Raw genomic sequence first — 19,180 nt, 5'->3', positions numbered from 1 at the left:
TATCTCTGAGGATAAGGCAATGGGACCGTGGGTATATATCGTTGCATGTGTATTTATATTATGGTGAGGTAGCTGAGCATAAAACATTACCTCTGTGTGTGCAATAATGTATTTTTCAGGAAGCGTGGTATTGACTGGAGCCAGGCTGCCCCCCTCTCTCCCTGAATGTCTGTGTAGTTCCGCAGTGGAACGCATGTGCATTCTGGCACAGACAGTCTTACAGACATTCAGGGAGAGAGGGGGGCAGCCTGGTTCCAGTCAATACCACGCTTCCTGAAAAATACATTATTGCACACACAGAGGTAATGTTTTATGCTCAGCTACCTCACCATAATATAAATACACATGCAACGATATATACCCACGGTCCCATTGCCTTATCCCCAGAGATATTAATGTCTATAGCAGTGCAGTCCTAGTCAAAAGTTTATATAAATCACTTATAAGAAGATGAACAGGGAGAGATAAATGTGTATTTCTGTGTCATATAGTCTTTGAAAAGATTTGTTGTATTCTTTTTTGGGGGGGGGGGGGTATTTTTGTAAACTGACAGATATCATCATCATCACCATTTACGGTATTTATATAGCGCCATTTCCCACCCGAGGCTTATACTCGAGTCAATAATTTTTCCCAGTTTTTTGTGGTAAAATTAGATCCCTCGGCTTATATTCGGGTCGACTTATACTCGAGTATATACGGTATTTATAGTCAAGTAAAATAAACAGCAAATATTGACATTCATAAACAGAATTGCCCACTTTCAATGCAAGACATAGGTTTGTTTTAGGAAGCAGTGCTCAAATATTTTGCTGACACACAGGGGAAAGTGCAGTATTATGATAGAGGGGATTATTGCTTTGCTTTTCACTAAAATATTCATATTATATATACTTCCTGCTCTGAAAAAGCTGTGCCTGTTCTCAACAGTAAAGTGCTATGGAATATGCCAGACCTATAATAATAATAATAATGTAATCAGCAATCTGGTGTAGAAGGGAGAACTTGTAACTCCCCTCCCCCGCGCTTGCCTATGAAATTTGATTATGTTCTACATATAGGGCCTGAGTCATTAAGGAGAGAAAAGCAAGTAAATGGAGTAACTTTGCACCTTGGCAAAACCATGTTGCATTGGAGGGAAAGGTAAATTTAAAACGTGGCGACAGATTTATATGTGGGGTAGGGCATGCCTTAGATCAACTTTAAATTTCTGTGTAAAATTAAAACTATCTAGTATTTGTGTGCTAGATGAAAAAGCAGCCGGTATTTTTCGAACGTGCAAAATAATAAACTAATTGGTGGTACTCAGATTCCTGAGGCTGTAACTCCCGACAAGACTTACTGCGACATCTTTACTGCAAATGTTTATATCCACGACAAACTATTAATCCCGAATGTTTAAAAAACTTACTTGGAGTAAACGCGATTCATTAATATCGCTCTGTATGCAGACAGTAATATTAGTACAGTTAAGGGGGCAGTTATGCCAATGCTTAAGGCTACATTATGTAAGCCTTACTACTAAACATTGGACAGATGGTGCCTATTTTAAATGCCCCCCTTAACGGTACTAATATTACTGTCGGCGTTCAGAGCGACATCATTATGTGCTGCTGGACTGTTTACTGAATCAAGTTTACTCCAAGTAAGCTTGTTAAACATTCAGGATTAATAGTTTGTTGGGGACATAAACATTCGCAGTAAAGATGTCGCTGTAACTCTTGTCGGGAGTTACAGCATCGTCTTTTAGTACCCAACCCAAACTAATTTGCACCTTTTGTAACATGGTTTGTCCAGGGTCAAATTTACTCCTTTTTTGCCTCTCTCTCCTTAATGACTCAGGCCCATAGCGTTTACACTAAATAGAATTTAAAATACAAAAGTCAGAAACTTTTCAGCACACAAAACATCATACAAAACGTCTTATTCATTACAATATAAATTATGTATTCTGATTTGTATATTCAGAGTTGATACATTTAACTATAGACGAGTGTCATTATGTACATTTTATCATGCAGGAAAACAGTGACTCTAGAGCAGTGATGGGCAAACTGCCGCCCGCGGGCCAGATCCGGCCCGCCAATATTTAAAAAAAATTCATTAAAATATGCATTAAAATTATTAGGGCTGACCCTGTGTGTCAGAACCTTCATTTTTATTACACTTCATCCTACTTCCTAAAAGGACACTTTGTATGTCAATCACTCAAACACCTGCCCGCCCCCTAATGGCTGAAAGTTATGTGAGAAGAGATGGGCTGGGCCATATACTAAGGCGGATTTCCATTGGCTGCTGTGTTGTCAGTTAGTGGCTCACCAGAAAGACGGATCTGCAACAACCTGCGGAAATAAGTGCTGTGTCTGTACGATCGCTGCACTTATAGAGGTAACACTGCTATATAACACCCTCCCGTCCCATTCAAAAAATTTGTATTATATATTTCGATATTTGAGTTTTTTAATAAATTATATTGGCCCGCCTAAAGTTTTTCTTTTTTATTTGGCCCGCTCCTGAAAAAGTTTGCCCATTACTGCTGTAGAGGAAGCAGTAAAATGATGCACTGCAAAACCAGTCAGGATGTTTGCCATCTAATCAGCCAATTCATTGCGGTCATCCGATTAGATGATACAGCACTGGAATTGCACTGTTCATGAACTACGATGCCGAATGAGAAGCAGTTTGTCTGCAACAGGATTTAAAGCTGTGGAACCTAACTCTGTCTTAAGGACATATGTGTTAGGACTACATTGGCTTCAAAAACACTTGACAAATAGGAAGTTGCTACATTACAGACATGTAATTTGTTACTTACCTTATGCATAGAGGCTATGCCCATATGAGAGACACTATAATTTTTTAATAATAAACTGCTTTACACTGAAAGGCATTCTCTGTTTTTATATTGCATGGAGCATAACATGAACAAGTGAAGATTAGATTAGTTGCACAAAACAAATGCATTTACTTACTTTCCATAAAATATGTTTACATTGGTACAATTCCTGCCTGCTAATGTGTGGTATTATAATGCTTTTTAACTTTTACAGAAGTAATTTAAACGGTCACTGTCATTATGCTAAATATAGCCTTCCGTCACAGATTGTTAAAAGGGAGTATATAAAAATCATTATTAGATATATCACAGAGATAAGCACAGAGATAAGCATGGGGAGAAATGACTTAATACATTTTATATAACAAATCCACCCTTGACCAAATTAACTCATATATCCAATTATTTTCAGCACAACCTGAGTATATGTTTTAAAAAAATAAAAGTTCTCCAATGCTCCCTCTGCCTACAAGAGGGCACGACATACCGTATTTCCCCATGTATAAGACGCACCTTTTCCCCCCAAATTTTGGGTCTAAAAAAAGGGTGCGTCTTATACACTGCAAGTCTTACTTACCTCAATGAAGAAGTCGGCACCTGGATGTGAGAGGAGAGAGGAGTCCCCGCTGGATGTATGAACTGCGTGTTCCAACTCCAGCCCCTGGTCTCCACCGGAAACAGGCCACAATTGCCGTGATAGGCGCTCCGAGAGGTAGAGGTAAGGCACTCAGCTAGAAGCCACCAGGGCCAGGGGGGACTCTCAGAAGGCAGGGGGCACCCGGGAATCTGGAAACCGCCAGGAGGGCAGCATGCTCAGAGCATGAGATGGCGCAGGAAAACCAGCCGGCAGTGGGAGACCCCAGTTGTCTCAGGAAGCTTTTTTTTTTTCATTTTGGGCCCCAAAATTAAGGTGCGTCTTATTCATGGGTGCGTCATATACTTGGGGAAATACGGTATTAGCAAATATTATCTATTTCCAAATGCTATATGCTGGAGTCACGCTTGCTCTAGCACGGCTTACTCATATAGCACAGTACAGTATATAGTTTTACCAAGATATTAAAGTTTCCATGGAACAAAGGAAGCATTGGTGGTTCATTTATTAATACAGACATAGTGCACAAGCCATATCTTTTCACAAATCTGACAGCTTCTCTTTAATGGAGATGCTACACTAGTGGCTACTGGGAGCAAATTGTGACCTGACACACATGAGCATAGCATTCGATACTTATCACACTGTTATCAATGTTTGTTTCTATAAATGCTTACCTGTCTCATAACCCACATTGAGCATCCATAGATTGTGCTGACCACTCAACTGGCAAGGGATGAGGAATGCACAAATAAGAACCATTACCATAGAGATGACAACTGTGAGAATGAAGACTGTGGTCCGTACATATGATACTAAAGACGATGTTGTCTTGAGCTCTGGTTCCAGCAAACCACTAGCAGCAAACCCATCCTGTTTATTATCTACTGGTCGCTGCTGAACTCTCTTTGACGTTTCTTCAACATCAGAGTCGGGGTCATGAGATGCACCTCGCGTGCCTTTTCCATTCTGAACTCCATTTTGCTGGATGTTGATGACCAGATCATCTTCGCTCTCATCACTGTCAGCCTGTGTAAGAGGGTCATATTCCCTGGGGTCATGAGACTTTTTTCCTGTGAAAACACCAACCAATTCTACATAGCATAAATTGTACAGCAATGGAATGTTATACCCATATATTATCATATCTTACAGGAACATTTTACAAAATAATATTTGCTTAAATAAAATTATTATTCTCATAATTCTGACAACTATTTATTGTTCAAAAAATGCAGAAAAATGAACATCTTTACTCCTCCTAGTCATATAATACAAAAAATTAAAAGGACATTCTCAATTGAGGTGAGCCACACTTGTTCCTCTTGATTGAGTCATGCCCTCATCCAATTAAAATGTAAGTTCTCATGAGCAGGTTCCTCCTTACCCTTTGTTTTCATGTCTGCATTTATTTTGTCTATTTTCTATGTCTTTGTTTTAAGTATGTCCAGTTTTCTCCACTGTCCAATGCTGCAGAGCAGTGTGGCGCCATACAAATTAACAATAATAATACAGATGAGACCTCACAAACAGCAGTTACTTGAGCTTGTGTGACATGTATGTGACACGTGGTCAATCACTACAAGAACACATGGTCTGTCTAAAAATTATTAAAACTCCTCAAAATTATAAATCATAATCTATTAATCCAAAACTACCATCATTAATATTTTTTTTCAAAGATCACACTTTGAGGAAGTTTTGGGTTACTCCCCTTAACTGAAAATACCAACTAAATACAACTCAAATACAACTTATATTGCTATGGATGCTTTCAAACTACTGCATAATATGTCTTGACAAAGTGATTATTTAATAACTTCAGATGTACCATTTCTTTACAGTATTATAGATCACTATAAAGGTCTAACAGCTGTTGAATTTTTCCTCAATAAGTTGTAATAAAAGAACAACTTAAATGATTTCCTGAGGGAAAGGTATTCCTTTTATTTTAACTAATAGTTAATTTTATTTTCAAAGAGAATATTATATACAAAAAAGGGCACCGCAATGGGTACCAAGTTTGCCCCAAAGTACACAAATTTATTTATGACATATTGGGAACTTTGGAGATTCCAGTGGTTTTGGGGCAAACCTGGTATCGTGGTGAAGGTATATAGACATTTTATTTATTTGTGAAGGGAGGAGGGAGTGAAGATCCCCTTAACCCATTTTGTCTGTATCTAATAACAATTGGAATATTTAATTCATATGTATTTGTATATTAGCAAGACTTCTGTACATTTTGTTAAGATGGAAATTTACATTAATGAAGCCCAAATTTAATCTTAATGTTCCAAAAAACGAACCGATGCAGATACACATATATCCTCAGATATAGTGATCATCATGAGAACTGACTAAACAGTATTCCTTATAGCCAGTTCTGACATTCAACGAAGAACTGCACAGAGCAGGAAGTTTTATTAAATCAAATGGATGAGATGAAACAAAATTTTAGTTCAAAAGGCTATGAGAATAGACAACTCGATATAGTAAAAGAGAAATCTATTGAAACAAAATCGACAATATCTTTTATTTCTTAAAAATAAAGAGCAAGATAATCAAAAAAGTAACTTTCATCACAAGGTATAGCTGCTATCATAAAGCCATAGATAAAATCATATGTAAACATTGGAATATTCTGCTCAATGATCAAATACTGTCATTTTCAACCAGATTAACCCTCCTTTATATACATAGGAGAGCTGCAAAGTTTAAAGCAAAACCAGTGTGAGAAGCTCTCCTAGAAAATCCATCAGCTGGCCAAATAATAACCAAAGTTTTTCATCGGTGTGGAATATGTTCCGAATGTAGAACAATTAAAATTAAAACAGCAAAACTCAAGAATTTACAGTGAGAGGTCAGGTCTATAAAATAAATAATATCATCACGTTATAAAAATATATATATCTACTTGAAAGTAAATGTTGCCTTATATACATAGGGAAAACCACAAGGATACTAAGGTGAAAGATGAGGATGTGGATGAAAAATATATCAGCGAACATTTTTGGAATATAAAAAGAGAAAATTAAACATCTTCATTGTTGGCACATCTTAAAGAAAAACACGAGCGCTCAGAGAAGATCTGGTTAACCAAGGTATAGATTTGATCCAGAATAACTGGAAACATACAAATATTGAGAACCAGTTATCAATGACTCAAATTACATGTATTTTTAAACTAGATTGTCTTATTCCACATGGCCTTAATAAGGCTTCTGAATTGAAATGTTTCCTTATTTAATATTTCTTCTCGTTCACGGGTGTAAAATTCTTCCACCAGAATTCCTATAGATCTTTACCATTTTTCCATACTACATATTGTTTTCTTATAGGTTGGTAAATAAAGATAATTATCTTGTCTTATATATTGTTCTATTTTTTTATGCATAAGGTAAAGGATGCAACTTGAAGATATAGGTAGAACCAGAAGAAAATTTAAGGAAAATCAATTTGGAATCCTCATCTTCTGCAACCTGTCACAGTGCAGATGTTAGAATAAACCTGCTCAGGTGATGACTTACCTCCAAGAGGAGGTGAAGAGTCTAATCGTAAATAGAGGATTTCACCAGGGATCCCAGCAAGGGGATATGGGCTTGGCTGCTCTCTAACCGCAGGTCGTGGTCTTCTAGGAGACACAGACCAGGGTATGACAATCAGGATACAGATGGGGCGAGAAGCTGAGCTGGAGCACCGAAAGGGAAGTACATAGATAGATCTGAGGAACGAGATGGAATGACAGCAGAGCACTGGAGCGCGGAGATTCTAATAGGTTATAAAGCAGAGGATCGATGGAGATGCGCAGTGTTCTGCGGAACGGACCACAAACAGGGTTGAAAGGTAGATTACCCAAACTAGACAGTGAGGTAAAAGTACAGAGGCACTGAAATCCCAATGGGCAGTATAGCCTGGAAACAGGATCGATGGTGATACGCAATGCTTTGCAGATTAGCCATAGGTCTTGGTCGTGAAACAGGTAACACAAGTACAAATTTAGGTCTGATCTTACTGTCAGAGGGAGAGACCTGAAGATCTGATAACGGAGCATAGGAGGAAGTGCCTTAAATAGTGAACTAACCTACGGTCTGCAAGACCCTGCCAAAAGGTAGCCACAAGAGCTTAGTTTTTCTATTGAAGTTCTGAAGAAAGTGTACGGAATTGGATCACATATTGCGTTAGGGAGCGAGTAGCCTGATGGAGTCTGAAAACTTGATACTTGAGGCAGAGGACGATACCCTTCCAGGTTCATCAAAATATTTCGGAAAGTTGCAGTGAATGCAGCACAGTCTTGCAGAAGATAATCATCACCGTGCCTGAGAGGAGAAGCCCATGCCAGAGCTTGCCCAGATAGAAGTGCTATGATATAAGAAAACTTATCTCGATCAGTAGGAAAATTTTGTGGAAGCAATTCAAATTGAATTCAACATTGGTTCAAAAATCCACAACAACATTTAGGATCATCATCAAATATTTTGGGAATAGGTAAATGTAAAGTAGACAGGGTCTCTGCCTGGAAAGGAGTCCTGGATTCAGTAGAGGAGGTGGCCGGGTAACTGGTAAGGCCATTTGCAAAGAGTTCAAACGAGATGCTAGGGTTTGTAGGCACTGAAGGAGTTGTAATTGAGTGGCATCCTAATGTTAGCTATAACCAACCAAATGCTGCAACATGTCCTTAGCTGAAGGTTCTCGATCGGGATCTGTGACAGGATTGACGGCCTATACCACCCTGTCTGTTGCTGCTGGGAACTGGCTGGGCTTACTTTGCCTCTGTTTCCTTTCGTTATCCCAAATGCGCCCTCTTGCCTCAGTAGGAGATGCTTAGAGATGCTGCAACCACAGGAATCCTTACCAGCATCCAGTTTCTTCTGGGTAACTGATGCTGCGAGTGTACCCCGTTACAGGTGTACCTGGGCTGGTACTCCTGACCTCTTACTATGGATCAGGGTTGCTGTGGATGAATCCCCCTTATCACAATGACCAGAGCTGCAGGCAGAGAAGTGGTACCGGAAAAGCTGGGTCCAAACCTCAGAAGCAGCCGGGAACGGATTAGATTTTGGGTCTAATTTGTAGGTCACAGGATTTTCATCATGGAAGATATTTTCAAGCAGGTCTTTGATGCAAGTGATGTTTATTTGCAGTCTGCACTGATTGATGGTACCAGTGCTAAGGTCAGATGAAATCAGAAGAACTTTTAATACAAAACAGTGCTGTTTTAATACACATTTCAACACAGCCTCACTGGGTAAGCCAGCCCCCTCGAGGTTTGAGCTATTTTTAGAATCAGGATGTAACCTGTTTACCAAAACATGGATACAATGCAAAGCTAACAATATCTACACTTATCTGTGATATCCAAAAACCCTGCTGTGATTTTCTGCGTCTTATTTCTGGCACCAAGACATTTGGAGGTCCTGTAAGTTGTGTGGTGGCAGCATGGCTGTGACTTGTTTTTCCAGCACATCCCACAGATGCTCGATTGGATTGAGATCTAGGGAATTTTGAGGCCAAGACAACGCTTTGAACTCTTCGTCATTTTTCTCCAACCACTCCTGAACAATTTTTGCAGTGTGGCAGGGCAAATTATTCTGGTGAAAGAGGCCATTGCCATCAAGGAATACAGTTGCTATGAAGACGTGTACTTGCTCTGCAACAATGTTTAGGTAGGTCATACATGTCAAAGAAACATGCACATAAATGGAAAGACAGAAGGTTTCCCAGAAGGACATTGCGCAGTGCATCACACTGCTTTCTTCCCAAAGGGCATCCTGGTGCCATCTCTTCCCAGGTAAATGACACACACGCAACCACATGATGTAAAAAAGTTATTCATTGGACTAGGCCACCTTCTTCCATTGCTCCATGGTCAAGTTTTGGCACTCACATGCCCATTGTAGGCGCTTTCGATGGTGGATAGGGCTTAGCATGGCCACTCTGAATGGTTTACTTGCTGCCCAATATATCCAACCCCTTGACAGGTGCTAATGTAACAAGATAATCAATGTTATTAATCTCAATGGTCAGTGATTTCAATGTTGTGGCTGATCGGTGTATATATGTGGGAGTATGTAGTCCTAAGTATTCACTGCATAATGATTTTTTAGTGGCTGGTTACAACTCAGTAGGTGTCCTTAGATTTGACCTAAATCATACATTGCTCTCTACTTTGTCCACTCCTGTTAAAACAAACATTTACATGGGTCCTAGGTTCCCAAACTGTGCGCTGCGGCTCCCAGGGGTGCCGCAGCGCTGTCACAGGGGTGCCGTGGCCAGGAAGAATAAAAACAAAATAACAAAAACTTACCAATCTGGCGGTGCCCAGGACCCAGCAACCTCCTCGCTTCTCACTGAATGGCTGGTGTGACGTCATCACGCCCGACATATTCAGTGAGAGGCGGTAGGAGAGCTAATGCTGGGTCCCGGGCGCCGCTGGAGTTGTACGTTTTTTTTTGTTTTTGTTTTTCTTCCTGTCTACGGTGGAATACAGAGGGGGCAGAAAGGATGCAGAGGGGGCAGAGCGAGGGGCACAGAGCGGATGCAGAGGGGGCAGAGCGAGGGGGCAGAGCGCGGATGCAGAGGGGGCAGAAAGGATGCAAAGTGGGCAGAGCGAGGGGGCACAAAGGATGCAGAGTGGCACAGAGTGTGTGGATGCAGAAGGGGCACAGTGTGTTGTGATGCAGAGGGGGCACAGTGTGTGGTGATGCAGAGGGGGCACAGTGTGTGGTGATGCAGAGGGGGCACATTGTGTGGTGATGCAGAGGGGGCACAGTGTGTGGTGATGCAGAGGGGGCACAGTGTGTGGTGATGCTGAGGGGGCACAGAGTATGTGGAGATGCAGAGGGGGCACAGAATATGTGGAGATGCAGAGGGGGCACAGAATATGTGTAGATGCAGAGGGGGCACAGAATATGTGGAAATGCAGAGGGGGCACAGAATATGTGGAGATGCAGAGGGGGCACAGTGTGAGTTAGCTGTAAATTATTCTTTGACAGAAAAATAATAGAAAAAAATATATAAAAATATTATTTTCCCTTGGATTTATGTGTATTATTTTTGCATACAACTAAAGAAGTATCTCTGTCCTGACCTAAATACTTATTACGTTTTTTTGACTACTTATAAAACAGGGCTGCTCTGTAATTATTTTGGAGGGGTGCCTTGAAACAATTATGGAGACTAAGGATGCCACAAACTGCAAAAGTTTGGGAACCACTGACATAGGTGGATTAAGAAATACTACATGATCTGTACTTCTGTATCTTAAAGTGATTTCAGATCAATCTTTGTTCCAAGCAAATTAAACAGACTATTACATTATGTACACAACATTATATACTTACTGTAATCTTTGGACTAAAACAGAAAGCTAAGATTTTGTTTAGTTCTATCTCTACGCCAGGTTCCATTCAGTCTGGACATCACCACTTACAAGAGAAGGATAAAAGCTTGTGGACACAACATGCAATATGAACTGTGATTGAGAGAGAGAGCTGGGTAATCCCATTTATATCTAGTACAATCTACCTATGACGACTCAGCACAAGCAATGAACACACCAAACCTGTTTTTACTTGACCAATGGTCTTACAGTTAGTTTGAACACAATGTGCTGGAGGCTTAACAGAAACATACTGTACATTTAGCCTCCTTAAAGCTTGTGGAACATTTTCAACTATACACAGCCTTTACACCTTTGATTTTAAAAGACTTTAAAAATGTATCACTTAAATGTTTTTCCTAGCTCTTTCTCCCACAACCCCGAATAAAACATGGTGATTTATTTAAGGTATTCTGTAATACTTGTAAACCTAGTCAGCTATAAACTTTAAAGCAATCACTAAACGTAGAACAAATCTAGAATCTTGCTGAAGGATTGAGTTCTTTACTAATAGAAGATGGCTACTAGAAGTAGTATGATAATTTTGTTATTTTGAGATAAATAACAGTCATTAGTAGTAGTGATGTTCAGGTTTGTTTTTTTGAAAACCAAGCCCCAGCCCGAACTTAAGCAATCCGAGTTCTTTCGCGCCTCTTCGGAACTGAAATCTCACGAGTTTTGAGCCCCATAAGTACCACCCTCTACGGAGATCCGCTGCCCTTTTGCAGAAAGACACAGAAGGGATAGAATTGTTCTTGGCAATATCCATTGCAATTGGTCAGCATCATTGCTCATACAGAAACAGGAGGGGTGGCAGTGTTCTCATCAGTCTCCAGTCACATTGCTGTGTATCACTGCTCATTCAGAAACAAGAGGGGTAGCAGTGTTTTTATCAGTCTCCAGTTACACTGCTGAGTGCCATTGCTCACACAGAAACAGGGCTAGCAGACAGTGTTCTTGTCTCTCCAGTCACAATGCTGACTGCCATCGATATGGACTCCAATCAGTCCACAGAAGAGCAGAAGCACAAACCATCTCCTGGCACCAGTCATGATGATACTAGTCCCTTTATGTCATCTTCTAAACCCTATGCGCAAGTGCATAGTGGTTAAGGAATGTCACGAGCCGCGGCGGTACGCCGCATCCTGGCGTCATCTAACAGCAGAGCGCATGCTCTAGTTTCTATGCTCTGTTTTTATTCTTTGGGATTATCCTTGTTGCATAGATGTAGGAGGGTGTAGGGATCTCCAACTCTGGGGGAGCTCTCATATGATTTAAACTGGTTCATTTCTATTTTTATACATGCTTCCTGGTTATGTTATTACCTATGCCAGTTCTAGCTAGTAATCAATTAACAGCCTCCTGAGGCTGATTGTCAGCCTGATTGTCAGTTCTGCTGCCTGCTTCTGAACCCTGTTGATGTTTAACCTCTGATTGTTCTCTCGTGTATGACCCTTTGCTTGGATTTGGACCCTGCCTGTTTGCTCGTGACCCTGACCCTTCTTGCCTGTATCTTGGACCTTGCTACCGTGCCTGTGACCTCTGACCGCGGCCTGTTTATTGGATTCGCTGACTGCTGCCGGGCCCTGACCCTTGCCTGGACTTCTCTCCGCTTTCCCGGGTTCTCCCCAGCCGGTGCACATTTCACGACCCTCTGTTAGTCTGCGGCCAAGTCTGTCCCCACCACTAGGGGCTCCAGTGAACACCAGGCTTTCGGAGCAGACTCCGAGTTTTGTTGTAATGGCTGGAGGGGTTCCAACAGGGAAACAGTAATGTAAAAAAAAAAAAAAAAAAAGGTTTTACCTTGGTAAAGAAAAAAACACCTGTAATAAAAGCAAAGTTAACTGTAAAAAAAACATAAAATTGCCAACAATTCATTCTACACATGCAGTGGCAAGGAAAGAATCAGGCCTTCACCTGTCTGTATGTGTACTAGTTCTGCACCTGTCAGTGAGGCATCTTCTTCTAAGGTCTGTCATGATCCAAAAAGTTGTGTGTGTAAAAGCCGAGCTGGAAAAAAAACAGTAAGGCCGTAAAAGAAACTGTATGTTCAGAAATGACACAAATCCATGAGGAGAGTTTATCCACGAGTGCTATGTCTATGCCTGATCTTTCTGATACTGTGCTCATAAAAAAGCCTCCTTTCACCATTTCTCCAAATGTGTGTATGAGCAGCCCAAGTGTAGCCGGCGATGCACAAATTAAGGATGCCACTTTGAAATTGCAACAGGATGAGGAGGATATTTGTGTAGCCGACGACAGAGCTAATGAGGATGTTGATGATGTTGTTTATGTAAGTCCTGCACCAGTGGAAGCAGTTCTTGCCAGTGATAAGAAGAAGGCAATTGTCATGCTTGGGCATAAGACCAAAAAAAATCCACCTCTTATGTGCAGAACTATTGTTACCCAAATTCTGACAACAGTTGTCTAGCCATTTGAAGCCCTTGTAAAGCCGCAGTCAGTAGAAGTAGGGACCTTAACCATCTAGGAACGTCATCCATTTTACACCATTTGAAGAGAGTTCATGCAAGCTGTTGGGAAAATCTGAAACTTATGCTCAAAAAAATAACAAGCAATCCCGCATCAGGTAGCTCTTTTCTCTCAGCTAGATCCCAGCACCTGCAATCTACACCGACAACACCTTCCTCATCAATATCCTCACTAGTGAGCAGCGTTAGTCCTGCATCCAAGTTGCTAAGGCTAGATTGCTCCTCCCCTATCCAGGATTCCTCTAAACAATTATTGACCGTTAGGCAAGCTGCTGCTGCTGGGGGTGAATCTTCATCTCAGAAGCAGACCAAGAAGAAGACTACTAGTAGCTTACAATAATTGACTGTTAATCCATTCCCAGAGGTAGCAAGTATGAAAGCTGTCACCCAGTTCACAGACGCCATGCTAGTATTAGATCTGCGTCCAATATCTACAATTAATGCAGCTGGTTTTAGACAGTTAATTGAGGTCCTGAGTTCCCGCTACCAAATTCCATCATGACACCATTTTACTAGAAAATCAATTCCTCACCTCTACTAGAAGATTCAGTAAAATTTAATTATTGGGCTACAAAATGCCATTTTACCCACTGATCACTTAACCACAGATATTTGGACAAGTGAAACTGGGCAAACTAAAGATTATATGACTGTGACAACCCTCCTCTTTCAGTTTCTCAGGCTACTGCAGCTAGGAAAAACTAAACTTTTCCAAGAAACCCATGGATGATGCAGATGAGTCAGCACAACATTTCGACATCTGGTCTGGTCTAACAGAATTGCCCAAAAATCTTGACACCTCTGCCGTAACTCCACCTGATCCTACTAGCAACATCCAAATAATGGTGGAGGATTATTTTAATGAAAGCATAGAAATAGACACATCAGACAGTCCTTTTAAATAATGGGAGGAAAAAAAAGGCAATTTGAAAACCCATGTACCAACTCACTTTGCAATACTTAAGCTGCACGCCCTCCAGTGTGTACTCGGAAATTTTTCAGCACAGCTGGGAACCTTGTCAGAGATCAGCGTAGGAGGCCAAAAATGTGGAAAAGATGATGTTCATCAAAATGAAATACAAATTCCACAAGGAAGGCCTTTACCGGCAATTACATAAAAGTACAGATACTTCTGTAATGGTGGATTCCAGTGGGGATGATGTACACACTGATGAGGGTGAGGATGAGGCTGAAGATGATGACAACATCTTGCCACTGTAGAGCTCATTGACGGCACTGTTAGCTTACCTGTCTTAAGCCCAATGGTAGCTAGTTTTGTGAAGGCCCAATCAAACCAAGCACTTCAGCCACAAAAGTGGCAGTCCTTTTCGCTGAAGTGATTGGTTTGTTAAACTTTATGTGTCCATTGTCACTCACCGGACCTCTGGTTCCTCTAGGCCAGGGGTAGGCAACCTGCGGCTCTCCAGGTGTTGTGAAACTACAAGTCCCAGCATGCTTTGCCAGTAGATAACCAGCAGATAGGTGGCAAGGCATGCTGGGATTTGTAGTTTCACAACACCTGGAGAGCCACAGGTTGCCTACCCCTGCTCTAGGCCAAGATCCAGCTCACTCACTGCTCTGCTGGTGCCCGTGCAACGCCGTGGCTGTCCACCATCTTAGCTATGCTTCTGCGCATGTGCAGACCTCTGGTTCCTCTAGGCCAAGATCCAGCTCACATACTGCTCTGCCGGCGCCCGTGCAACGCCGCGGGTGTCCACCATCTTAGCTATGCTTCTGCGCATGTGCAGACCGGAGGACTGTTAAAACCTTCTCCCTTTTCTCATTGGTTCACTAATTGCCTCTCCCTATTTAAGGCACCCCCTGACCTACTTCCCTTGCCTGTTCTTTGTCCTCATTCTGCCGAGGTAACCAAGGAGTTCTCACCTCCTGGATCGTGTTACCTGTCAGCCGAAGTACATTTCCAGTGTACCCGCTACTGCACCTGTCAGTCACAGACATCTCCACGTTACCTGGTATCGTACCTGCAACCTGTATACTTTATCTCTGCATTAGTGGTAATACCGCGCTCTACCTCAGTGCATTCCTTTGTTACCCGCTATTGTACCTGCCGTCTGGATAAGCACTTCTCCACGTCAGTGTTAATGCTTACCAGACGCAGTACATTTCCAGCATTACTTACCTCTGCATCTGTCATCTGATATCTCATCTCTACGTCAGTGGTAATATCTGTCAGCCGCAGTTCATCTCCATGCTATCTACCTCTGAACTGCCATCTGGAATGCCTTATTTCCATATTGGTAGCATACTTATCAGCTGTAGTACACCTCTAGTGTTGCTTGCTCCGGCACCGGTCATCTGATATATATACTCCACGCCAAGTGGTAATACCTGCCATCTTCTGAAGCATTCTCGTTTTTGTGCATATCATCCACTGACCCCAGAACAGTCTCTATTCTCCAGTGACTTTCCTGATACTTCAGAGCCTCTCCTACAACCTAGCTCGGGCTAGCATCTAACCACCATCTTGTATAGCTGTAATCCGGTAAACTCTACCATACTCTCCAGAGGGCCGAGACCTGCACTGTGGAAGCCGCTAAAACCCATAGTTCCTTGCGGGAGTTCCTGGAGAAGACCAGCCGCTGTGTTAGACTCCGCGCCTCTGGTGGGTAAAGTCAACCATTGGTAGATTCTGGGTCGAGACTCCTAGTGACCGTGAGATCCATTTTAACATATTACCAAGGACAATTCCATCTTGCACATTTGACATTTAAGCCTTGGTCTATCAGCTTCTGTAACAGTCGACAATTCCGATGTATTATTAGGTCGCCAATTTACATGGTGGACAGTTTTATTATAGGGCTAGGGATATGTTTAGACAGGGATAGGGACAGGGTTAGAGTTAGGGACAATACTGTCTACATTTGAATTGTCAACCTAATTAATACTGTCTACATTTCTATTGTTGACCTAATAATGATGTTGATGTCATTATATTGTCGACTTTATAACTTTCTCTAGTCTGCTGCCCTTCAATCATTATGTCAATCCGACATAAGGGTGGGTGGGAGTGCCCAGGACAATTACAATTTGCACCACTTTTCTTTTCTGCCACTGCTATGTGGCAATGTTTCCTACATGTGATTTAAACCGACGTGTGTTTGTGCCATAGTTCTGTCACTTAGTATCCAATTAGCTTGTTGTAGTCTTTGGCTAAAAGTGGATGAAAATAATATTATGACCTGTGAGGTGGTCAAAATTGACTGTAAATGGCTGTAAATTAATGTTATTGAGGTTAATAACAATGTAGGAACGAAAAATATATAGATCCAAAACCAAAACACGCGAGTGCAGTTTTACCAAACACAAAGTTAATATAGATCCAAAACAAAAACACGGGGGTCAGTGAACATCTCTAATTAGCATCCTTTTTCACCATTGCATTCTAAAATCATATTACTAGTGTTAATGTGCACAACAGGTATTTATATAGTATTGGTAAAGGCACAACTTAAGACAGATGCACCGAAACCGCATCACTATGCATCTGTTCACTATTCTACCAAATAATTACCGGTGCTGTACAACTCCGTTCATGTCTATGCCCCATTCATTTCAATGAGGTTTTATAACAAGCAGTGTCCAAAAGAAACCGCCGGAAACAGACACAAGTATTAATGTGAATAGATATAGACACGTAGAATGGAATGAGTTTTACTTTTACATGCATTTGATTGCTCTGTGCACTCATTAAAAATGCAAGTCAGAGGTAGCATTTAAACCCCAGTGGGTAACCAACCTTAGTAGTTATTAAACATCTATCTTATCTTATTTCATTGGTCAGAAATTTACTTTGTTACCCTTGTTGGTGATAAGAAGCAAAATTAAAAGAAAACAAAATTAAAACAGACTCAGAACTAAATACTGCTTATCCTTTTATTTACAGAGATAAGAAGCAGAAGTACTTATGGTTCTTATACAAGTTGTAACAATGGGTTATATTAGTTTGCTACTTGTATCATAGTCCAGCTTTTTGTACCCCCTTCCTGATGATTGAGAAAAGAATCTAGTGCACTGCCCCAAGGGATTAAACCACTTTTAATGACTGTCATGAAGACAAAAGAAGGAAAATGCGCCATCTATATGCCCCCTAGACACCTTATCGGGCATGTCATAACAGTCAAACCCACCTGGTAAAGACTATTCACTGTACCCAACAACTGTTCTTAGTAAACACCTTCATTATGTTACCGGACTTGACAGATAACCATTCCTATCCCAGTTGGATGTACACCACAATGAAAAATGAATATGTTATCCAACTATGTTCCTACACTGATTATTTGATAGTTTCGTTATGCGATCTCACACAAACTAATAAGAATAATTTTCACTGGGAGGGTGGGTTTCTGGGGGTTTTAAAAACTTGGTGACAGAGGAATAGGGGTGGCTGTGATCACAAGAGAAGCTGAGACTGGGAATAGCCAGAACTAACAAAGAAATTTTTCCAGTACCAACAGCACTGGGTGACTTATGGCATGGCAGTACATTAGGGAATCCAGCATGAGCCCCCCTAATGTGTGACCTGTTACCTGCTAGAGTCTAGTTGCCTCTAGTTTAGTTGCTATCAAAAAGAATTTTGAGTACCCAAGCTTCCTGCCAGCTGTATATATGGCCTATCCAACAGCATCATAAACATCAACATCCAGTAAAACTATTGTGTTACTCTGTACGTTATTCCGGATGTTAGTGTGTTAAATATTTGTTATGCTTTGTGTTTCAATTTAGTGCTATTAAATGTAGCAATGTTGGTGTGAGACATTAACTCTAAGCTGTGCCGATACTCGGCTCTTCTTTCCTCGTAGGGCTCCATTGCAGCAAGGGTATTGCTCAGCTATTGCTATACTATATTTGGACACAGATACAGGCCCCTACCCCGAGTATTATAAAAACCCTCCACACCAATTAGACCCACAAAGAGAAAAAGCAACACACCCAGAAAATAAACAGGACACACCAGACTGTGCTCTCACAAAAAAACAAACAAATAAACTGTACACCATCATGTGTCCTACAACAAAACAGCTTGTATCTCCTGAACACCAACTCCACCAATGCACCTTCGGAAGAATAGACTAAGTTCCTAACATCTGTAACTTGCAGACATAGGGGATGTGTGTCCAAAAAGTAAACTCTAAAAGCTGCATGTAAAAATAGAGTATTGAGGCCCATAAGCATACATATCGCAAGATGGATCCATCTCTGCATCAGTAGCTTGCACAGAGTTTACGTCAGATGTACATACACCTATACACACAGCCAGGTCATAAGACTTTTTTTAACATTTGTTTTGACAGAGAAAAAATACAAACACATTTGCTATTCTGCCATGTGAGCTTCAGTATGGTTTGCACTCTTTTGCAGCCCAATCATGGATTATTCCTTCATTATAGCAGAGTATAATTTTCCTATCCTGTCATAATTGGCAGTGGTTTTATTTTTGGTGCGTCTCATACACAAGCATTTTTAATGGTTTAGGGAAGTATATTATGTTCAGTATTGCATGCGAAAAACATTTCTAGGCAATGTTCAGATACTGGTAGGATATTGCTGGTTTTGTTTACTGCCTTCCTGTGATGCTCTCTGTCCCTCCAAATCAGTGATGGACAACCCTGTGTTCTTTGAGGGCCGCAGGAGTGCCCCTCCAACCTTCAAAAGGGGCGCACTGTCACGATTTGCATTCTGCAGTGACTTTATTGGATTTGTTATGTATTCTACTTGTAGTCCCACTGCCCACCAAAGGGGCCACTGTGCTACTTTGATTATTTTCCTTGATCACTGGGAGTGGTTTCAGCTGCATGAGGCCTATACAAACCTGCCTGCTTCAAACAGTCTGGGCCAGATCATCCGGTCACTCCTGT

The 19,180-nt window shown here is 41.2% G+C and overlaps 1 protein-coding gene across 2 annotated transcripts in view; it reads right to left on the bottom strand.

Moving 5' to 3' along the window:
• The window catches only part of FAM234B (family with sequence similarity 234 member B), a 52,557-nt gene that overhangs the window by 19,233 nt on the left and 14,144 nt on the right, over nucleotides 1-19,180 (bottom strand). Inside the window, exon 2 of one of the 2 annotated variants that reach the window (XM_075182871.1) lies at nucleotides 4,109-4,504. In XM_075182871.1, the coding sequence (XP_075038972.1) occupies nucleotides 4,109-4,504 (396 nt within the window). Of the gene's footprint in view, nucleotides 1-4,108; nucleotides 4,526-19,180 lie in introns of both variants that reach the window. The other variant, XM_075182870.1, reaches the window with a different exon arrangement.

This window comes from Mixophyes fleayi, chromosome 8, assembly GCF_038048845.1.
Source record: "Mixophyes fleayi isolate aMixFle1 chromosome 8, aMixFle1.hap1, whole genome shotgun sequence".
Classification (NCBI taxonomy): domain Eukaryota; kingdom Metazoa; phylum Chordata; class Amphibia; order Anura; family Limnodynastidae; genus Mixophyes; species Mixophyes fleayi.
The sequence above is the reverse complement of the archived record's forward strand: the minus strand, read 5'-3'. Positions and strand labels throughout refer to the sequence as shown.